The 24488-nt window shown below is 39.4% G+C and overlaps 1 protein-coding gene across 4 annotated transcripts in view; it reads right to left on the bottom strand.

Moving 5' to 3' along the window:
* Positions 1 to 2207: 2207 nt before the first annotated feature.
* Positions 2208 to 24488, bottom strand: part of hmg20b (high mobility group 20B) — a 28019-nt gene continuing 5738 nt past the window's right edge. For 3 of the 4 annotated variants that reach the window (XM_041205223.1, XM_041205221.1, XM_041205222.1), the window contains 8 exons: positions 23293 to 23437; positions 21596 to 21805; positions 16041 to 16161; positions 14002 to 14039; positions 10200 to 10278; positions 8455 to 8670; positions 6134 to 6266; positions 2208 to 3404 (listed from right to left, as the gene is read on the bottom strand). In XM_041205223.1, coding sequence (XP_041061157.1) covers positions 3392 to 3404; positions 6134 to 6266; positions 8455 to 8670; positions 10200 to 10278; positions 14002 to 14039; positions 16041 to 16161; positions 21596 to 21805; positions 23293 to 23437 — 955 coding nt within the window. In that variant the 3' untranslated portion in view covers positions 2208 to 3391. Of the gene's footprint in view, positions 3405 to 6133; positions 6267 to 8454; positions 8671 to 10199; positions 10279 to 14001; positions 14040 to 16040; positions 16162 to 21595; positions 21806 to 23292; positions 23438 to 24095; positions 24169 to 24488 lie in introns of all 4 variants that reach the window. The other variant, XM_041205220.1, reaches the window with a different exon arrangement.

A 24488-nucleotide genomic window follows, 5' to 3' on the forward strand; every position in this document is an offset into this window, starting at 1 on the left:
GACAGGTATTTATTTGCTCATTTTAAACATTTCATTGGTGCTTGCGAGGTTGGCGAACAGAGCTATACTTTAAACAAAAACAAAAATACCTGGAAAAACTCAGCAGATTTGACAGCATCGGTGGAAAGAGAAACAGAGTTAACATTTTGAGTCCGTATGACTCTTCCTCAGTGGTAAAGAGGAGTAGCAATGTGATGGATTTTATGCTGTTTTAGAGGGTTTGAAGCAGGTGGAGCAAAATGGAAAGTCAGGGATAGGTGGGAGGTCAGGAGAAATTAACAAAGATGCCATGGGCACAAGACAAAGGGAGTGTAGTGGTAGCGATTGTGGCATTAACAGTAAGACAGTATCTATCTTATCTTTATGCCACTATCATAAAGATAGCAGATACATTCTGCTATCTTACCATTATGCCACTATCAACATCTTTTTAGTCTTTAACACTACCTTTGTTTCATGTCCATGACATCTTTGTCAATCTCTCCTGAACCCCCACCTATCCCTGACCTTCAATTTTGCTCCACCCCCTCTTATAAGAAAATCTTTTTATTTCATTCATGGGATGTGGGCTTCACTGGCTAGGCCAGCATACAGTATTACCATGTATTTTGGTGGACTCCCAGCACTGGCCAGGGGCTAGTCCGCACCATGTAAGCGATGGTGACTAGGCATAAATCAGATGTTTTTAAAAATCAATGTATGGGATGTGGGCTTCACTATAAGCCAGCATCTATTGCTCACCCTTAATTGCCCTCGAGAAGGTGAGCTGCCTTCTTGAATCACTGCAATCCCTGTGGTAAAGGTACACCCAGTGCTGTTAGGGAGAAGGTTCCAGGATTTTGACCCAACGACAGTGAAGGAACAGTGATATATTTCTAAGTCAGGATGGTGAGTGACTTGGAGGGGATCTTCTAGGTGGTGTTCCCATGTATCTGCTGCCCTTGTCTTTCTAGACGGTAGCAGTCTCGAGCTTGGAAGGTGCTGCCTAAGGAGCCTTCTTGAGTTCCTGCAGTGCACCTTGTAGATGATACACACTGCTGCCACTGTGCATCAATAGGGGAGTGAATGTTTGCAGTGCCAATCAAGTGGGCTTTGTCCTGGATGGAGTCAAGCTTCTTGGGCGTTGTTGGTACTGCACTCATTCAGGCAAGTGAACAGTATTCCATCACACTCCTGACTTATAGATGGTGGACAGGCTTTAGGGAGTTAGATGAGTTACTCACCGCAGTATTCCTAGCCTTTGAGCTGCTTTTGTAGCCACAATATTTATATGGCTGGTCCAGTTGAGTTTCAGGAGCGCTAATCCATCAGCTGAGGGTGGGGGAGGCGTTGAGGTACATGGCTATCAGCAGGAAGCTTCCTTGCCCATGTTTGACCTGAAGCCTTAAGACTATGTTAAGGACTCCCAGGGCAACTCCCTTCCAACTCTATACCACTGTGCCACCACCTCTGCTGGGTCTGTCCTGCTGGTGGGACAGAACACACCCAGGGATGGTGATGGTGGTGTCTGGGACATTATCAGTAAGGTATATTTCCGTGAGAATGAATATGTCAGCCTGTTGCTTGATTAGCCTGTGAGGCACCTCTTCCAATTTTGGCAATTTAAGCCCCCAGGTACAAGGAAGACTCTGCAGGGTCAACATGTCATTTCCGGTGCCAAGGTCAATCTGGCCATTTTCATTCCTTTTAGGCTTTTTAAGTGGTTTGACACAACTGAATGGCAGTTAAGTATCAGTCACATTGTTGTGGATCTGGAGTCACGTGTAGGCTGATTTCCTTCCCTCAAGGGCATTCGTGAACCAGATGGGTTTTACAACAATTGGCAATGGTTTCAGGGTCATCATCAGACTTTTAATTCCAGATTTTTTTTTTAAATTATTGAATTCAAATTTCACTGTGTGGTTTGAACTGGGGTCCCCAGAGCATTACCATGGGCCTCTGGATTACTAGTCCAGTGACACTACCACTACACCACCACTGGTGTAGCTATAAAATGATGTGAGGATGCATGGTGGAGGAAGAAATAAAGAAAAGAGATCCTCTAGTTTATTATGAAGAGCTTTTTATAGTTACCCCAGTGTCAGAGGTGACTTGCCTTTTTCAGTATCACAAGTGAGCTATGAACAATTTTGCAGTTAGGTTGGGAGGGAGAAAAAAAGAGCATGAAAAAGGAAATATGGTCATTTTAAAGTAAAAGAGAATAGACGTAACTTGAATATTTTTATTCCAGTACACTGATTTTGTCATACAATTTTATTGGGCATATAGGAACAGCAGTATGAAATGTGTCTTTGCTAGCAGAAGAATCTATCACAAATTCCAACCACCAGCAAAAGACTACTGTACATGTAAAATAATTCTATTCACCTTCCATCATGAATCTATTCTAAATATTCTAGTTTCACCTTAAAAGTAATTTACAGAATTAGATTTTCTTTTAATATAATTAAATGTATATCATGCTGATTTTAACTGGATCAATTCTAATTAGTGCAGAGTTGTTAACAATTTACGACCTATATAAATAGATACCTTCTAAAAAGAACTGCAGCATTTTTGTACCAAATGTAAAAAGAAATTCTACAGAATTGTTTGCATGAGAAAAAGACTAGCATGTTCCCCATGTTCTGCACCACATATATCCCCTCTTTTCTGTACTATACATATCCCCTCCCTAATAAATTTCTGCGGAATGTAATCTTAATTGGTAAAAAAAAAGTGATAAAATTTCTAATTCCTCATTTGATCTCAGATCCCAAAGAAACTCACTTAATTCAATCCTTTTATCTTACCTTTCAGAATATATTATTTGTACAGGTGTAAAATATTATAAATTGCTGACGTTTTTTAGTCTAGCAATTTCTTACACTAGAAGTAATGCATTTTGTAGAAAATAGTGTCTGAAAACATTAAAAAAGATAAACTGAGACAGTAAGATCTACTGCATCATGTATAAATGAAATACTCATGCTTTTGGTTGTACAAAATACCAGAAACTAGTCAGTAAGAATCGGAAAAAAATAATTCATATATATATAATATAATCTAAACCTCCTAGCTATGATAGCCTTAGGTTCCTATCTTTGCACATAATTCAATTCATATATTCTAGTTTACCATACATTAAAGATATTCAAACATTATAAACATGCATACAAGACAGAGCAATACCTTTCAAATCACAGACATCCCAGTAGATCATAGGATTATCGAAACCAGTGCACCAAATATATGCAGTCACAAGGAGACTAAAAAGTTAACATTTTGCATAATTTCAACAGTTTGTGGTGAAAATTAGCTATTTTAAAAAAAATCCAAGTTCCACAAGTTGCAGCCCATGGTTTTGGATCAGCGATGAGTATGGTCATTTTGTGAATATTTCTTCCCATGTTCATAGTTTCTCACTGAAAGGCAAAATTTAATAAAGTAAAACAGTCACAAATCAAATTTCAAAACACCAAACCATTTCTATTTTATAAATTATTTTGGTATGATAATGAGTCAAATATCATTCTCACTCAAGGAAAATTCAAGAAAGATTTTAGATTTCTATTTTGGGGAGTTGTTGAGCAGCTGTAAGTAATTTTCCCACATTAGACTTCAAGTGTTGGCAATCACTTCAAGATTAGATACACAGTCAGGATCATACTGTTTATGCAAACCTCAGACCGTTAACTCTAGCTGCATTAATGTGATTTTTTTCCATCTCCTACATCATTTTCTAGCCTTTGAGTGAGACTGCTAATTTAATGCTACAATATGGAGTGTGTACACAGAATAATGAGTAAATGTTTAAATATTTTATATAATGAATAAAATTTGTATCGGACTTTTGTACATAGATATAACAAAGGTATAGAATTATATGTTGCTGAGTGTGTCAGTTTGCACAATGGGCAGATAATTCTGTTCACTGCAGTAAATATGTGAAAGTTGATCAGTCAGAAGGCAGGTTGAGGTATAATGCGTAAGTAGTATATTGCTATTTTAAAAATGATGGAATTGTGTGTTTCCACAGTTGGATGTATGAAGGGTAGATGTTATGGGTCAAGGACGAATCATGTCAGTGGTGAGTAGGTACGATGCAAAGATGGAAAGAGGAAGAAACAAGTGGAGATGACGATGAGGAGAGGTTGATTATAGCAGCAGAAAATTCTGTTCCAGGCCTACAGCTGAGAACATGCAGGATGCCAGCTTAGGGTTAACAGAGATTCCAAAAATGTAAACACTGCTCCACGGGGATTCAGGTCAATGTAACTGTAAAGCACACACCATCTAACTTGGGGAAAGAAAAAACTACATTAGTACTTTTCACAGCCATGGTTCATCCCACAGAACCTTGCAACTAATGAAGCAAACTGCGAGCTGGGTGGTTTCAATGTAAGTTTTAAGTATGATGAAAATACCATGACTAGAGGAGGTAATTATTTGTTACTAAACAGGAAGTGCATGTGTGAAGATTTTAATATCTTGTGATGCCACTCATGGTGAGCCAAAGTATATCTTATTTTATAACTGGTATTATCAATTTGCAATGAGCAAAGTGCTGCAGAATGTGCAAGTTATACACAAAATTTTCATGTACATTGCTAATAGATCTCTGTGACATTACACACAAGAAGCCAAACCAAATGAAGTCTTATGCTCAAGCAGAAAATAAGGACATGTAGAATCCCCCATCATGAAGCCATAATTGTATTTATTTATGTCCACACTTAAAATAGAAACTTCCTATGCAAACTTGTCATGCTGTAATGATATTCTCCTACTAGAGGCAGCAAGGCAATACCTCCACTGAGAATGTAATTACAGGGTGACATATTTGGATAGTTGGCTTCCATCAAAATGGAGACAGGAATTTAAAAAATGGGGGAAAAGTTGACTGATAGTATGTGAAGACACCACAAGTGTATGATTATGCTCGATGCAGCAGCAGATTCCTGACTGGTACAGTGAAAAGTGATATTCCAAGGTCAGGGTTAAGGTAGTGAATTGAAAGACAATCAAGGGATCAGCAAATGCAAAGTTTGGCTGCAATACAAATTCAGATAACTTCAAAGAATAATGTGGTAAAGGAATCCAGCTACACGTGGGCACATGTATAAAAAGGACACCAGATTCATTGCAGGTTGGAAATGATCCAAAGTGTGATAAGCCTTTCAGAAGAGTGAAAGAATTGGTGAGACACAAACATAACATAGGATTGCTTACAGGTCTGACCAGGGTTGAATAACACTATTTCTATAAAGAAAGATAAAAATTCATATTAGAGAAATGCCTTGAAGTCAGTCATTTTTCTTCTGTTTGGTTATCCCATAATCTGTATGATAAATCCCTACCTAAATATTATAATTAATTTTCCATAGATTATCCCACAAAGGGTGCAACTATTTAGTACAATCAACATTTTTCCTTTAGGCTGAGGACTTCCCCATTAGGATTTGACGGACGACAAATATCACCAGCCACTTAGAAACTTGATAAAGATATTATAATTCTGGCTATCGCGGAACTGTAATTTTGTCCACAGCAAGATGGAGTTCCCATCCAAAGACAGACTAATTTCCTCATGATCCAAACTATAGATCCTATGTGGCATGGAAGGGAGCAGCATGACACAGAATTAACAATATATTATTTTACACAGGGTTACTTTGCACTGGAGGTTACACATCCTGCTCACCACACATTTATTTCAGTTGGGAAACACCATGCTATTAATCTGCATAATTCAGGCTACAGCTAGTGGTCAAATTTACTTGCACAACTAATTATGCAGAAGCAAAATGTTTACAGAAATGCATTTAACATTCCAACAACCTACCATGTTAGTAAGCTATTCAACCACAGGGACCACCACAACTGAGCCCATTCCTATATTTACCCAACATGCACATATGTAAATCTCTAGCTGGTGTTGCTATATAGCAAGGAGTGGGAACCTTGAACAATCTTCCCCTTCCTATCCTGCAGTGAGGTCAAACATCAGGCCCAACCACTAGCTTGATGGAGATGAATTAATCCAACAAAGACTAGAAGTCAAATCTAGCAATTAGATTCAACATTGCTCAAGATTTGAATTTAAAACAAGTAATTTTCCTCATTTTTATCCAAATTATTTGTCAAACCTTACCTATCTATCTGGCTGATGATCTCCTGCACCCTTCCAACCAGTTTTTCATATTCAATGGGGCTGCTCCCGATGATATTGTGGAGTTTGGCCATGTATGTATCAAGTGTTCCTTCTGTTGGTGTTTCTCCAGTGCCTAGTTACAGAAAGAAGTGAGAGAGTATTGGATCTGATAGCCTGGAGTTGAAAACATGAACATACAGATTTGGGCAGAAATCTCAATCATTCCCCGATGACATAGAAGAGATTGTAGTGCTTATTTGAAAAAAAAATTCCATATTTACTACTACCAAATAGTAGAAAAGAAATTACATAAGTCCACAACATTGTTGATGAAATGAAATCTGAATGATGGTGCTCCGATTTCTGGACATGTTAAAATCAAGTGAAAATAACTTGAGCAGAAAAACAAATCAAATATTTTACAATGGGAGCAATACACACCCTTGCACTTTACTAAAATTCTAATGAATATCAAATCACTGAAAGATACAATCGGCTCCTTAATAAGATCCTGGGTTGGGTAAGGATGTTACTGTGATACATTCATTTAGGTAGAGGTAGACTTTGAGGAGAGTTGATTGGAGTCTTTGAAATAATAAAAAGAGAGAGGCTAGACTGGCCAGCTGGGCAGACAGACAATTTCAATTAAATAGGATAGGGAGAGCCAAGAGTCTTGCATGTAAGCGACGCTAGCACAGAATTAGAGGTTAGGTTCTTTTTGTTAGAGGGTCATCAATCTTTGGAACATATTGCTAGGTCATGCAGTGAATGTAGATTCGCTGCAAGCATTCAAAAGTGAGCTGAATGAGGCGCTGGCTGTGGCAGTGTATAAAAGGGAGTTAGTAGTATGGTCAGTGATCTCCTGGAACTCTTTTTTGATTGCTTTCCGGCTGGGGGTTGGTGGTGGGGGGTGGGGAGGGGAAAAAGTTTTCCAGATTTTTAATTTCCTTAACTTGACCCAGGGTTGTTGATTAATTTTTGATTAAATCTTTTTCTTTGCCTCTCCCAGAAAATTAAAGTGGTTGCTGTTGGGGGAGTGATAGGGTTCATGATGCTCAATTGCACCTTGATCATATGGGTCAGGGTCAACAGATGAAGTGAGCTTTCATGCTCCCATATGTAATTTAGCCTCCTAATCTCAACCACCTCCATACATGAGTCATTAACAGTAGAATCTTGTAATCATGCACGCAATGGAAAATAACACTCCGGTGCTGAGGCAAAGCTGTTTCATTTTCAAAAGTTACTCATTAGCTGTTTTATAAAATATGAAAAACAGGTAGTTGCTATGAGATATTCATTTCTACTGCTGATTCAACTTTCTAAACTCAATAAAAGCAATTACAGGAAAGATATCAAGCTATTTAAACAACGGAAATAAATATCACAGGACATAGGAGGTCACATCTACAACAGAGGCAAGAAACTTTACATGGTTATGCTACAATATTGTTTATACAGCAGACATTGTAATGATTTTATTATACTTGTGTTCAATTTCCAAATTAGTGGTATTTTTGTTCAATGGCAAAAAAGAAAATTAGTGAAGCAGAGCCCAAATGTCAATAGTATTGTCTAAAAACTCCATATATTTCTGCTTAAATGACTGACAAAAAAAGGAGCACTATTATGTGATGCACAGCAGGAAGATGTGGGTTACCAGCTTTCACTCCTAGCCACATCATAGTAGAAAGGAGAGGCAGGTACTTCCCTAAAGAAAGAAGAGAAAACTGAGGGACGGTGCTGACCAAGTTGAGCCCATACACCTTTGAAAGAGAGTCAGAATGAGTCTATTAAAATGGGGCACCTATTCTCCCTTCACTTGGAATATGACTATGGTTAAGTACGGAAGAAAATAGCTTACAAGGACAGTTTCATACAACCTCCCCACAGATTAATACAATACTATGGTGGAATAGCCTATCTTGGAAGCACCAGATCCTCGGAACATAGGACTTCGGAGCAGGAGTTGGCCATTTGGCCCTTTTGAGCCTGCTCCACCTTTAATAAGATCATGGCTGTGGTCTCAACTCCAATTTCCTGTTTGCCCCCCATCCCCATAACCCTTGTCTATCAAAAATCTATCCAACTCAGCCTTGAATGAGTTCAATGACCCAGTCTCCACTGCTTTCTGCAGAAAAGAATTCCACAGACCAAAACCCTTGGAGAAAAAGTTTCAGGGAAAAGTTAACATAAAAAAACCCCAACAAAACTGCATTATGAACTACACCAGTTATTCGAATACCCCAAAAACTATACCTACACAAAAGAGGATAAATATTTTAATTACAATTTTCTTTTAAACAATTTCCTATTCTCACCTGGAATGGGAATAGAAGCAAAGCTAGCAGTCAGGGCCTGGCGTACAGCCTGTAGCTGATGTTGCAGTGTCAGTGTTTGTCTCTCTTCCAGTGCCAACTCCTGCTCTAATTTCTCTTTGGCATTATTCATACTCTCTATGTGTTTCTGTAAGATAACATTCTGCTCTTCAAATTCCACATTTGACTTCCTTAATTTTCGCAGTTCTGATTCACGAGCTTAAAAGAAAAACCAAAAACAACTTACATCTCAGTGTTGGTAAGAAAAGAAGTGACAAGTTCATCATAGTCAGAATATGATTTCCTCAACATTTTGCCTAAATAGAACAGAGTATATTCATTAAAAACGCTTGACTTATATTCTGTTCACCAAAGATTAATGCACTGCAGGAACACAAACTTAAATTAGTCTTAAATTAGCATGATCAGTCCCTTGTCAGAGCAATCAAGGGTGGATGTTATTCTTTCTGGACCCTGTTGAGATTTTGCTGTTTGAAGAAATCAGCAAAATACAAAACCAAAGCATATCACATATATTCAACCCAAAAATAGACCTACCATACAGATAACAATGTTTGGAAGCAAACATGCTCTAGGGTCGCCTGTTTGGTCTAAAATTACGCTAATGGCTGGCAAAGTAGCTAGTTTATGCTGCTCTATGAGATCTATAAACATATATATAAAACAAGCACACATTTAGGAAAAAATTATTTGTTACTCAGGCAACACACCTTCTCAGTCACCAACATAAAAGGTATCATACAACTGCATACAGTACCTGATGAACATCCTACCTTTAAGGTTTTACAGCCTCACCTCTGCCAGCTGTTCTAGAGACAAGCCGAGGGGACTGGTGAAATCAGGGTACCTGTTAATTTTTCTCATGCAAAGTATTTCTATACGATTTGCTTCCTCATGAGGGTGGACCAACATCGTACAGCTTTCAAATGTAACTTCGCTAGTTACCACTTTACGTCAAAATAATTAAAACTTTAAGCTGAAATAAGGGGCCAGTAAAAGACTAAAATAATCAAAGTGAACCTGCTAAGTAACTCTCATGGGCCATAGCAACTTGATTGCCTTATCAGCTGGATCACTTACTATTTTTACTTAAAGTTGCTGAGAAAAAATTGTTTTGTTTCCCTAATTTGTCACTCTCCTGAATTGGGGAGCTGAATTCTGCATCCCACTGGTCCCTGAGGCCATTCAGTAGCTCAATAAATTGGTCATTTATTTTACTTATTAGTACTGCAAGGAGGTTTTGGCATGTTACTTGACTGTGGGGAAACACAATCCTGTCCTCATCCATTAAAAACAAATTGGGAATTTTTTTTGCAAAGATTTACTTTTCACTAACGTCCATTTATATTCTCTGACTTTATACTGTTGGGAATAAATGATTATAGTGAAACATTGATTAATATTAATAAAATTTTAAGGGTAATGCTTAAATAATGTTTTGCATACTTCAATGTTTTGCATAATTACCTTATTTAATAGATTAATGTTCATCATTGATGCCAAGTTTTTAGTGGCCCTTTCTAGCAAGAGTGGGAACTGACAATTTTTGTGTTCTCTTCAAAAAGATACTGTAACATCTCATCACCACACTGGAGACTAGCCAACTAGATCAGACACGAACCCTGAGATCACCTTGGTCTGTATGCCTCAGCACAGTATCTATCCAGTGAACCAAATTTTGACTTCCAGAAAAGGCAAACAGCATGAAAATCATAGTATCAGAATACCTTTGGTTTGGTCAAGGAACTCTTCTGTAAAAATTGGGGTGTCAAACATGGAAATCCTGTCTGGTGAATCATCAGTGGCCTGAATTACAAACGATAAGACACATGAAACACTGGCCAAATTCACTGAATTCTTTGAAGATTTAACAGAAAGAGTAGACAAGGGTATTGCAGGAGAAGTGTTTATCTAGATTTTCAAATGGCTCCAATAAAAATACTATATAATAGACTGATGAATAAAGGTTAAAGTCAGAGTCGGGAAACAAGAGGCAGAATGGATAGCCGGATGAAAGACATAAAACAGAAAGTAGGGGTAAAAGATAGCTAGTCAGAGTGGCAGAGATGGAAATCGGGGCCCCATCAGGATCAGTACTGGAACTAATCTTGCTCACAACTTCTCAATATTTTAGGGCTTGGAATAAAAACACAATCTCTAAACTTGTAGACAACACCAAATTGGGAGAGGTAATCAACGATGAAGAGGGCTGCAAAAATCATAAGACGACATTAATAAACTCGCAAAATAGGCATTTCATTGGCAAATGAATTTCAACATCGATAAGTCTGAGGTATTACATTTTGGTAAGAAAATAAGGTCACATATAATTTAGAAAATAAGAATCTAAAGGTATAAAAGGAGTAAAGGGATCTGGAAGTGCAAATACGCAAATTACTAGAATAGAGATTAACAAGGCCAGCAGTTGGGTTTATTTCCAGAGGGAAATATGCTAAACTTCTTTCAATCTTGGTTCGACCACACTTAGTACCATGTACACTTCTGGTCAGCATATTGAGCTATTGAAGAGGGTGTAAGAATATTTATTATGAAGAGACCAGAACTGTGAGGTTAAACCCATCAGGAAAGGATGAACAAGCTGGGTCTCTTTTCTCTTAAAAAGAGGAGCTGTGGTGGTGAACTAATAGAGGTCTTAAATTGAGAGGTTTTGATAAAGTAAACAGAGTGCTTCCACTCATGGGAAGAATAAATCTAAAGGCCATTAATGTAAGAAAGTCCCAAGGAAGTCAAACAGGGAATTTAGGAGAAACTTCTTTACCCAGAGAATAATTAGAATGCATAACTTACTAATTCAGGGTTTAATGAGCAAATGGTACAGATGCATTTGAGAAAAAACAAATAAGTATATGAGAGAGGGAGGTGGAGGGTTATGCTGATAAGCAAGGATGGGAGGTAGATAGAGTGGAGCATAAACACCAGTATGAACTAGATGAACTGAATGGCCAGTATGTACACTGAGATTCTGTGCAATTTCTAAACAACTTTGATATTTCATTAATAATTTACACCACTCTATAATACTGCACAGAACATCATTCTACTATGTCGATATGTGCCTTTTAGTTTAAATTAGGATTTTATGTAAAAATATCAGTAAAAGTTAACGACATTTCTAACTTATTTTTAAAATTTATTCTTGGGGTATGGGTGTCGCTGGCAAGGCTAGCATTTATTGGCCATCTTAGCTGCCAAGGTTGTGGTGGTGGGCCACCTTCTTGAACCACTGCAGTCCAAGTAGTGTACTGGTTTGATTCTCTCAATGGCTTTCTAGGCCAATTCAAAGGGGATTTAAGAATTGAATATATGCCAGGGTGGGCAAGAGCAGGTTTCCTTGCCTAGAAAGGCATTAATGAAACCAGCTGAATTTTTACCAAAATCCAATAGCTTAATGATCACTTCTTTTATAAGAAATTGGTGTCAGACTTTTTCTAAAATTTGAATTCAAATTCTCAAACTGTCATTAGTATGATTATTAGACCAGGCCTCCAGATTACAGGAAAAATAAATACATTCTAAAACAATGGCCAAATCTTCAGGTCCCCAGATGGTCATACCCTGGACATATCCTGGAGGATGCAGTATGAGATCTTAGAAGTCCTAGCACAAGGACTCCACTGAAGTTACTCAGCAGGTCTGGCAGCATCGGTGGAGAAGAGTACAGTTGATGTTTCGAGTCACGAGGGTCATGAGGACTCGAAACATCAACTGTACTCTTCTCCGCCGATGCTGCCAGACCTGCTGAGTTTTTCCAGGTATTTTTTATTTTGGATTTCCAGCATCTGCAGTTTTTTTGTTTTTAACTCCACTGAAGTTGCCCAGGCAATTTCAACTGCCAATGGACAATTCCCCAGGACCCTCCGAGATTGTCTCCAACTCCAAATTAAGAGTTGGAGACTTTGGATAGTTCAGACACACTTACCCAGATAGTTTACCAGGAAATATTAGAGACTGAAGGGAAAAAAAAACAGATCTAACCCATGGTTAACTATACAGCTGACACCCCCAACTATACAGCTGACACCCCCAACCTTTCCTTCACCCCCCAACCCCACCTAACCTCACCATCCTGCCCACTCTGTCACCCTCCCCAGTGGCATTCCAGCACCCTGCCAGCCTACCCACTTACCTCACCCACTCATTCACTAACACAGTAAAAAGCTATTTAAATGCCACAAAGCTTTCCAGTGAGTTAGTGAATGAAAACTTACCAGATTACAACAGCTAGTGCCATAAAAAGGGGGTGTGGCTTAGCTTTCCCAACAATCCTACAAAGGGGGACTCCCAGAACGGATACGCTTGGCATTTCTGAAGAGGCCTGGTTCAGAAGTCCAGGCCAGAAATGCGGAGTTCCATCTTAGTGTAAAAAAGTAGGAGTAGAGTGGCAATCTGACGGTGATTGCCAATCCTCAGAAGATTCGGCCCATTGTTTTAATTTTCCAGTAACTCATCAGTATGAAGTTAGAAATCGTGAATCCATTCACTATTGTATCTGTGTAGGACAGTTGGGCCAGGAGAGATAAACTCATTCCAGTATCTTTAAGAAATGAGCAAGAAGTTAAGAATTTGGCCAAAATTGCAGGGTTTTTCCTGTGTACAAGGTGGTTGTCAATTTAAACCCAACTTCTTAGGTCTCAGTCTTTATGAACTGGAGATGCAAAGACCATTGCAGTCATAGGAATCAGTAAGAATGTTACCCAAAGAATGCAATCATCAAATCTAAACCATATTCATGGATTTAATAGTTTTATCCACGTGGAAAAGAAGCTTTACTTGTGGCATGTGCAAGTTCAGATAAATTGTGCAGGTTATGAACAGTCTACTGAAAATTCAAATTTGATGATCTGAACAACCGTTTCTCTTTTCATGCTTCACATTTTTAAAGCTAATGTAAGCAGTTGTAAATAGGACTATTATTTTTTTAAAAATTCAGTCTGGGGAGTTACGGGGCCTCTGAAAAGTTGCATCTGGACGGTGGGGGGGGGGGGTGGGGGGTGGCTGGTGCAGAAAAAGTTGATTCATTCAACATAGTGAAGTATTAATAATAAACACAGAAAGTACCGGAAAAACTCAGGTCTGGCAGCACCTGTGGAGAGAGAAACTGAGTTAATGTTTCGAGTGTAATATGACTCTTCTCTGGAGCTGAAGATCTGACTTTGGTTCTGAAGAAGAGTCATAGTGGACTCAAAACATTAACTCTGTTTCTTTCTCTCCACAGATACTGCCAGACCTGATGAATTTTTCTAGCACTTTGTTTTTATTTCAGATTTCCAGCATCCACAGTATTTTGTTTTATTATAGTGAGGTATTAGTCACCTGCCATGCTAATGGCCTCTATTAAATATAAAAATAATTTTAAAATAACAAAATATTTGCATCACATTATAAGATGTTCCTTACAGAACGAATGGAGTAATGCATTATGTATCTTCCATTCTATTCGAACAGTACAGTTATAAAAACTTAAATTAACAGTTTTGTAATGTTTTTATTAACATTTTTACAGCTCACCTTAGGGACTGGTCCATTAACTCCTGGCCATAATTCTTCTAAAATTATGAAGTAAAAGATGTTAGTTTTTTAAAAATACTAAAACCTCTATAACAACTTGCATTGACATAGCACCTTTGCGGTGTCAAGGTTCATCACAGGAGCGACCAAACAAAATTTGATTCCGAACCACAAGATATTAGGACAGCTGACCAAAAGCTTGGTCAAAAAGGTAATGCTTAAAAAAAGAGAAAAAAACAGAGAATTAAATTTCTACAGCTTAAGATCTAGACACCCAAAGCACAGCGGCCAATGGTGGAAATGTTTAAAATCAGGAATGCACTAGATGCCAGGTTTGGAGAAGAGCAGAGATCTCTGAGGATTGTTGAGCTGGAGGGGTTACAGATTCCTAATAAGGATGAGAATTTTTAAATCAAGGTGTTGCCGGCCCAGAAGTCAACATAGGTCAGTTAGCACAGGGATAATGGACCAACTGAAATTGGTACAAGTTAGGATAGGGGCAGTAGAGTTTTGGATGAGTACAAGCTTATGGAGGATAAAGTATAAAAGCCATAACAATCAATACAAAGAAAATTCCACATCAAGCATCACAGCTCATCAACCTAGATCAACTTGCACATTTCTCTCCTTCACTCTTAACTCCTCAGTTCACGCAACAGTCCCACTGTCAGACCTGAACTTAGCATGAGGGCCTTTTCTAGCCAATCATTATTTCTGTCACTGTAGACTCTTTTAGCCAATATTGTTACAAATAATCTTTAGTATGATATTTTCCTATCACCAACACCTCACCAGTGTACCAATGGCACTTGCAATATAGTCCATTCAGCTTTTGTAGAAAATAGTTAATACTGAAGTTAATCTAAAAGCTATCCAGAAATGTTTTATTGTGCCTCACTCCCTGTAGTCTACTCCAGGATGATCATACAGGGCAAAGTTCCTGTTCTCCATAACTAAGTACCTCAAAAATTCCTTTTCCTCAAAACTCCACCCACTTCAACACTAAACGTGAAGAGTTCATGGATTTCTTCATCTCCAAAATAGAGGTGTTCCATGCAGTTACTTCTGTTGCTATGTTTGCTTCCGCTCCATGCTCCAACCTTCCAATAGTCTCCCTTCACCATAACCCTGGATCCTCCTAGTCTTCTTCCAGCTCATCTCTTCCATAACTTTTACCTCCTGCTCCCATTCAGCTTGATGACTCAACTACCTGCTCCCCTAACCCCCACCCAGTGCCAATGCTTACTGGCACCGTAAGTTTCTAAATAGTTCCCTATTTATCTATCATTCCCTTACAAAAATCATGGTCATCTCCCACCCTTTTTAAAAGATAATTCACCCTTAATCCATCCATTCTTTTGAACAACTGCCAGCTCCAACCTCCTTTTCCCTTATAAGGTCCTTTAATATATTATCACCTCCCAGCTCAATGCCCATCTCTCCCCAAACTACTGAGTTTCAATACTTCAATCTGGCAACTGCCCTCAGCTGCCATAGCCAAATCTCAAATTATATTCTCAGGTGACTGTGGTTGCAATGAGCTTCCTGTCCACCTCCTCTCCATGTTTGATATGGTTGACTATGCAAGTAAAACAAACAATGCTCCTCCTCAGCACCAATTGTAAAACGGAGGAGGGAGAATAGAGATTATATGTTAATAGTGCATGGAAAAATGAGAATATTCTCCCTTTACAAGATTTCAAAGTATTCTCATGTACTATATTTTCCCAAATTTGCAACAAATAAATGTGGACCAGGACAAGGTGAAAGGATTTCATATAATGTGACAGTGCAAAAACTAAATTTTGTGTCACAGTTAAAATCTGACAACAGCAGGAAGTCTACACTGCTCGTCCTGTTGAAGCAGAATATTGTAAGAAGGCATCCGTTAAAACAAATGGCAGAAATTATAATCTTAAATATTGATAAAACTTACTCTCGTACAGCAAGAGCATTAAAAAGTGAGGGGAGCAAGAAAGATGTTAGGTATGATTCAGCAATGATGACTGGTGGCACGGTACTCTAATCCAGGGTCCTACCTTTCTTTAGTTTCTTCTCCTGGATTTTCTGTGTGCTCAGTTTATAGGCCTCAGTTTGCTGAAATTCTTTAAGTTCCTTTAGGTACTGTTGCTTGTCCTTTTCTGCTTCATCCAAATAACGCTAAATAATAAGATTAAAACAAATCTGAATTTTCAACTGTGGGGCAGATAGCAGGCTGTGACAAAATGAGTATTAAACTTATGCCTGCATGTCATTCATTCCAATCTTATTCAATTTAATATGTAGCACTAGGCTTTCACAAGATTGAAACTCTTTTGTGAGAGTTGAAATTGTGGAAGAAAATGACTGAAAAAACAAGGCCATAGGCTACATATATTAATACACAGGGCCCTGTTCTTTGCAGACAGAAAGAACATGTAGACACATTGTTTCTGGTTTCAGCTAAACAAAATAAGTGACAGCCATTAGCTGGTTCATTCCTCAAGGAAATGTCTTGACCAGAGTCAAGCTGCCTGCTTTAAATTTCATACAATGCTTGGCAGCTGTCAGTCACCATCAACCAGTCCATTCTGCATGGCAACACCTCTACCAGAGTCCACCTGCCAACCAATCAGCACTCTCTTCTCACACAGTATAAATCGTTGATCCCTTTACATTTGGTATTCTTGTGAATTGTCCTGCTGAGCGCAAGATGCAAAACTCTGATAAAAAGATCTTTTTTTCCCAGCAATAATCAATTGTGCAAAATGTCATAATTCCCATTTCTTTTTAAACACTTTCACAATTGCTACATTTTGAATCTAAATAAATTTTTAAAAATTAAGTCACATTGTTTTCATCCATTTTCAATAGATCAACCAGCCCACGACTTCTTCAAAATTTATTTGAACAATCAGGTACCCACAATATCCAAGTTCACAGAGATACTTAGTTTCCTTCAAACCCCTTTTCCCAAGACACTTTTGTGATGCGTGCCTGGTACTTGGTAGTGAGAACAGTTGTTTCTTGATTAACAGTACTTTTAAGAAAACAATTGAAACATTTCCTGCCACTAGTCTACATGGATGAAATATATTCTCAAACGCTCCATGCAAGAATTATAGTAAATGAAAAACACTCATCAATTTCCATTATAAATGATTTAAGTATGTTTATACATAGCACTTTTATTTTTCTTAGCGACATGGGATATGTACATACATACACTAATTACCTAGGACAGAAAATCAGCTACTAAAGTGGGAATGTGCAGTGCAAGAGATGGTTTACTGCTCTTAGGGATCAAGACTGGAAATCACTGATGAACTGTTTACTGTTGGCCCTGCTCTGCAGAGTGGTCATTCCAGGATCACTCTGTGCTGTAAGTGAAAGCTTTACACATAAATCAGAAACTCTGCTCATAGTGATGGCCGATCCCTGAATAAAAAACAGCATTAGGTACCACCTTCTGGAAGGATGAGCAGTGGGGAACATAATAAAAAAGCAGAGTGTCTTGGGAAAAGGGGTTTGAAGGAAATAGAATACCTCAGAGCTTGGATATTGTGGGTAAGGGTTTGTGCAGGTAAATTTTGTAGAAGTCATGGCCTGGTTGGTCTGTTGAAAGTGGATTTAAAAAATTAAGTATATTTGTTTTAGATTCAAAATCCAGCAATTATCAATAAAAAATTCCTATTTCATTTTAAACACTATGAAATCTTGCACAATTCACAATTCCCTGTGGCTGTAATCATTTCTACCACAGTTTCTTAAAAATTCATTACTGGGATGCAAGCATTACCAACAAGGCCAGTATTTAATGGACATCCTTAATTTGCTTGAGAAAATGAAGGTGAGCCACCTTCTTGAAGACCTATAGTCAGTGTGGTGTAGGTGTTCCTGTAGTGCCACCAGGAAGGAAGTTCCTTCATTGTAATGTCCTTTAGGGAAGGAAATCTGCCATCCTTACCTGGTCTGGCCTACATGTGACTCCATACCCAGAGCAACGTGGTTGACTCTTAAATGCCCTCTGAAATGACCAAACAAGCTACCCAGCTGTATCAAACCACTAAAAAGTCTCAAAGGAATGAAACCAGATGGACCACCCGGCATTGACCTAGGCACTGGAAACAACAACAACAGCAAACTCAGGCCTGTCGACCTTGCAAAATCCTTCTTACTAACATCTGGGGGTTGGTGCTGACATTGGGAGAGCTATCTCACGAGCAACAGCCTGACATCATCACTCACAGAATCATACCTTACAAAGTCCCAGACACCACCATCCCTGGGTATATCCTGTCCCAATGGCAGGACAGGCCCAGCAGAGGTGGCAGCACTGTGGTATACAGTCAGGAGGGAGTTGCCCTAGGAGTCCTCAATATCAACTCCAAACCCCATGATGTCGCATGGCATCTGGTCAAACATGGGCAAGGAAACTTCCTGCTGATTACCATGTTCCCACCCTCCCCCAAACTGATGAATCTGTACCAACTCTTGGAGGAAGCGCTGAGGATGGCAAGGGCACAGAAATTACTCTGGGTGGGGGACCTTAATGCCCATTCACCAGGAGTGGCTCAGTAGCTCCACTATTGATCGAACTGGTCAAGTCCTAAAGGACACAACTGCTGGACTGGGTCTGCAGCAGCTGTTGAGAGAATCAGTAAGACAGTATCAGTAGGAGTGACCACCACACAGTCATTGTGGAGACGAAGTTCTGTCTTCACATTAAGGATACCCTCCACCGTGTTGTGTGGCACTACCACCGTGCTAAATGGGGTACATTTCGAACAGATCTAGCAACTCAAGACTGGGCATCCATGAGGCACTGTGGGCCATCAGCAGCAGAACTGCACTCAACCGTAATTTGTAACCTCATGGCCCAGCATATCCCACACTCTACCATTGCCACCAAGCCGGGGATCAACCCTGGTTTAATGAAGAGTGCAGAAGGGCATGCCAGAAGCAGCACCAGGCATGCCTAACAATGAGATGTCAACCTGGTGAAGCTACAACACAGGACTACTGCGTGCCAAACGGCATAATGATGGGGGAGCCGAGCATGTCAGTGCAAAAGATAAGGCTGAAGCACATGCTACAATCTTCAGCCAGAAATGCTCAGTGGATGATCCATCTCTGTCTCCTCCAGAGGTCCCCCGCATCACAGATGCCAAGTCTTCTGCCAATTTGATTCAATCCATGTGATATAAAGAAACAGCTGAAGGCACTGGACACTGAAAAGGCTATGGGCTCTGACAATATTCCGGCAACAAGTATTGAAGACTTGTGCTCCAGAACTTGACGCATCCCTACCCAAACTGTTCCAGTGCAGCTACAACACTGATATCTACTCAACAACGTGGAAAATTGCTCAGGTATGTCCTGTACACGAAAAGCAGGACAAATTCAACCTGACCAATTACCACCTCATCAGTCTACTCTCCATCATCAGTAAAGTGATGGAAGGGATCATCAACAGTGCTATCAAGTGGCATTTGTGTAGCAATAACTTGCTCACTGGTGCTCAGTTTGGATTCCGCCAGGGTCACTCTGCTCCTGACCTCATTACAACCTTGGTTTAAACATGGACAAAAGAGCTGAACTCCCAAGGTGAGGTGAAGAGTGACTGCCCTTGACATCAAGGCTGCAGTTGACTGAGTGTGGCCATTAAGGAGCTCTAGCGAAACTGGAATCAATGAGAATCAGGGGAAAACTGTCTGCTGGTTGAAGTCATACATTGCACAAAGGAAGATTGTTGTAGATTTTAGAGGTCTCTGTTCCAGGCCATCGCTGCAGGAGTTCCTCAGGGTAGTGTCCTAGGCCCAACCATCTTCATCTTCATCATCAATGACCTGCCCTCCATCATCAGGTCAGAAGTGGGGATGTTCGCTGCTGACTGCACAAATGTTCAGCATTATTCACAGCTCCTCAGATACTGAAGCAGTCCATGTCCAAATGCAGCAAGACGTGGACAATATCCAGGCTTGGGCTGCCAAATGGCAAGTAACAGTCGTGCCACACAGTGCCAGGCAATGACCATCTCCAACAAGAGAGAATCTAACCATCGCCCCATGACATTCAATGGCATTACTATTGTTGAATCCCCCACCATCAACATCCTGTGGGTTACCATTGACCAGAAACAACTGGACTAGCAATATAAATACTGTGGCTACAAGAGGTCAGAGTGTAGGAATCCTGCGGCAAGTAACTCACCACCTGACTCCCAAAGGCCTGAACACCATCTACAAGGCACATCAGGAGCGTGATGGAATACTCTCCACTTGCCCGGATGAGCGCAGCTCAAACAACACTCAAGAAGCTCAACATCATCCAGGAAAAGCAGCCCGCTTGATTGGCACCCCATCCACAAACATTCACATCCTCTACAACTGACACACAGTGGCAACAGTGTGTACCATCTACAAGATGCACTGCAGAAACTTATAAAGGCTCCTTAGGCATCACGTTCCAAACCTCCGGCCACTACCATGTAAAAGGACAAGGGCTGCAAATTTATGGAACACCACCGCCTGGAAGTTCCCCTCCAAGCCAATCACCATCCTGACTTGGAAATATATCGCTGTTCCTTCACTGTCACTGGGTCAAAATTCTGGACCTCCCTCCCTAACAGCACTGTGGGTGTACCCACGCCACATGGACTGCAGCAAGGCAAGAAGGCAGCTCACCACCACCTTGTCTAGGGAAATTAGAGATGAGCAATAAATGCTGGCCCAGCCAGCAAAGCCCACAACTCTTGAATGATTAAAAAAAAATTGTTGCAGAGTCAAAATCCTGGAAGGGATTAGGATGGTGTGTGACTTGCAAGAGGTGGTGTTCTGCTGTCCCTGCCTTTCTAGATGGTATAGGTCACAGGTTTGGGAGGTGCTGTTAAAGAAACCTGGGCAGGCTGCTGCACTGCATCACAGATAGTGCACACTCCAGCCACGGTACACCAGTGGCGGATAGGGTGCCAATTAAGTGGTTGATTTGTCCTGACTGGTATCAAGCATTTTGAGTGTTATTGGAACTGCACTCATCCAAGCAAGTGGGGAATATTCCATCACACTCTTGCCTTGTAGATGGTGGACAGGCTTTGGAGAGTCAGGTGAGTCAGTCGCCACAGAATTCCCAGCCTCTGACTTGCTTTTGTAGTCAGTGTAGCTGGTCCAGTTAAGTTTCTGGTCAATGACAACACTCATGGTGTTGATGTTAGGGGACAGGGAGGGATTCGTTGATAGTAATGCCATTGAGAGTCAAAGGGAGGTGGTTAGCCTCACTTGTTAGAGATGGCCATTGCCTGGCACTTGTGTGACGCAAACGTTACTTACCACTTAGCAATCCAAGCCTGAATGTTGCCAGAGTCTTGCTGCATGTGGCACAGACTACTTCATTACCTAAGGAGTTGCAAATGGAAATTAACAATGGATAATCATCAGAGAATATCCCCATTTCTGACCTATCAACGAATTATATCAAGTCACTATTGCTCAATACTTCAGAAACTTAACTTTTGAACCTTCCCTTGCCCCATCCCCAACAGTTGAAGAACAGCAGAGTTACAAGCAAGTATTTTTCTATCTACACTAATGGAAAATACATAAATAAAAACACACACCTGTTTTTCTAAAGCAGGAAGTTTGCTCCATTCATTTCCAAGCATGCGTGTGATTTCTGGGAAAGGCAGATCTGGGTGTTGCATACGAATTTGCTCTCGACGCTCATTAAGAAATCGGACATACCCAGTCACAGGTGCTTTGGGACCATTGGGTAAAACTTTCTTCCTTTTCTTTCCTTTTGGCCAGCCTCGCTTTTTCACTACACGTTGCTGTAAATCAAAGACAAGCAAGCAGGTGTACAGTTAAAATAAAAATCGACAACAATAGCGAATAAGAATTCAATCCAGAATCACTGTGCTGTACCTCCAGTCAGAACATAAGAGGAGAAAAGGCTTATCGAGACTTGCCTTCATGCACTACCCTCTGCTAATACTAGTAACGCAAACAATTTTTGAAATATATGGTACAAACAAACAGGTTAATTTACATAAATTTGATTTCAAGAATTAAAACCCAAGCCTATAGTTATTAATAATACTGGCACAATTATGGGCATGCATCTAATTAACTTGTCACATTGATGGATTGAAGTTCTACCTTAAGATTACAGGTTAAAAGGTTTTGTCGCAGATATTAAGCAATGAAGGCCACCTGTACTGAACTAGAAAATTTGGGGACAAAGTGTGTGGAGACACTATGTAAACTTCAATTGGCCCGAATCCCATTTTGAGATTTTTTTTGGCCTTTGGCAATTTTAAAATTCACAACAATTATTAAAATTAACAATAACTGTCACCTAAATAGATTTATCCAACAATAATTGACATCCTCCAACACCGATGAACAACAGATGGTGATACCATTAATAGTACCAAGAATCCTCTATTAAGCCTGAGCAGATTGAGTTCAACAAATTAGAATTGTATATCTTCAAACTCTGCACATTAATCTTTCACTTTGCCTAGTCACACCTCTTAATAAAACTGAAATTACTCACCAATTAATCTAAAACTGCAAAATATATTTTGCATTGCAGCTGGCTGCTAAGGCTATTACAATCTTTAGTAATTAGTAGATCTCCAATGTGCTCCTTACAGATAAAAGCTTTTAAAAATGATGTACTCAGCAAGAAAGTGAAGGCACAAAATGATCCATAGGAGGGACCAGATGACAAGAAGGTATGTTGTAGACTCCCATTCAGCATGGTTAGAGAACTTTTCTTGTTTTTGGTTTCTCTCTTCCCTTATTTTCCTTCCCTCTCCCAAAATCATCATCATCTGGCTCCCTGCATCACAATGCTCAGTGTGGGGGTGGGATTCTATTTCAGTGTGTAGGGTGTATCAGACTGAGGGAGGAAGGAGAAGGGGGAAAAAAAAGGAAAGGTTACTTCAGTGACTGTAAAGTGTGTTGAGTACATTTGTGGTTTCTTTTGATAATTTTTTTTTTACAAAAGGGCATATAGTTGGACAGGTGCCAAATGGGCACTGAACAGCCACAGTGGCTATGGCCTGTAAATTTGAGCTTTGTTCAGTCATTGAACAGAAATTGCATTAGATAGGATTATGGTTTCAATTAGTTAAACTTGCAGATTGATGGTACACTGGTCTCTCGTTCTTGTGTATACTAGTGTCAAATGGAAAACACAAGGACACTACATCGTAATATAAATGTGTCATATACATTTTATGCAGACAAAATTTCGACAGAGTGAATTAAAGGCTTTAAAATTCAAACACAACATAAATCATTTTCTTACCTCTTCCTCACCATTATTTGCACCCCCAGCTGTATTTTTGTCAGATTGCTTGTGAGGTGATTGACTTTTGGAGTTCTCAATGGCTTCTTGTTTAATAACAGTCTGCAACACTCCATTGTGATTAAAAGCCTTAGAAACAAGGCTCCTGTATATAAATATGATAAATGTACATTTCGTTTTAAACCATAGTTCCATCTATGCATGTATATGGAACAGACAGGAGTTATCACATCATCATGCAATCTAAATGCTAATTTTCAGAAATCTAATTACGCTTGTTCTGCACAAATTCTGGTGGTGATTAGTTTGTGAAAGCATGATTTAGAAAACTAGAATTTGATTAAGGGTTAGATGCATAAAGTATTCAGGTCAGTATAAGAATTTATTTTCCATTCAAATAAGGGCACATGCAAAAACTTTGAATTGTCTGCAAAGTTTAGTCCTTCCCAGTTGGTCATCCTCTGAGAAAGTACTCCCCACTCTACCAAACACAATACACGAAGGAGTAAATAAAGAAAATAGCTTTTTTTTTAGAAAAAAATAACTTTACAAATTGCAATAATGAATCAGAATAGCAGCTTCTTTAAAACCCACCTCTTTAATAAAGCTTTCATTCACCCTGAACTTGCCATCCCTCTAACTCTGGCCTTTTATGCAGCCCTAATTCCTTCCATTTCACCATTAGTAGCCTTGCCTTCAGTCACCTACGGAACTATTTTACTCAATCCCTCCATTAATCCACTTCCCTCTCTTCCTTTAACATTCTCCTTAAAACGAACGTCTTCAATAAAGCTTTCATTCACCTCTCCCAGTATCTCCTCTTTTGATCAGCAGGCATTTTGTAATTATGCATTTTGAAGTTTTTGGGATGTTTCTCTATATTAAAGGCAACATAAATGCAGCTCATGTCGTTGAGAAAAAGAACATTGAAGTTTTTTAAAAATTGCTAATTTAAGTATTTTCAAAAATACTTTATATCACTTTTCCTAAAAAATTCAAAGAATAAGATTTGGATTTATATATTTCATAACATAATTAACATAATAAAAGGTCCCAAGCATTGTCAAACAAATTCTGACTCTAAGACACAAGGAAATGACAAGGCAGATTACCAAAAATGGTCAAAGTAGTAGTTTTGGAAAGAGAGGGAGATTCAGAAAGAGAATTCCAGAGTTTAGGGCCTTGGCAGCTGAAGG

The sequence above is a fragment of the Carcharodon carcharias genome, chromosome 14, assembly GCF_017639515.1.
Source record: "Carcharodon carcharias isolate sCarCar2 chromosome 14, sCarCar2.pri, whole genome shotgun sequence".
NCBI lineage: Eukaryota > Metazoa > Chordata > Chondrichthyes > Lamniformes > Lamnidae > Carcharodon > Carcharodon carcharias.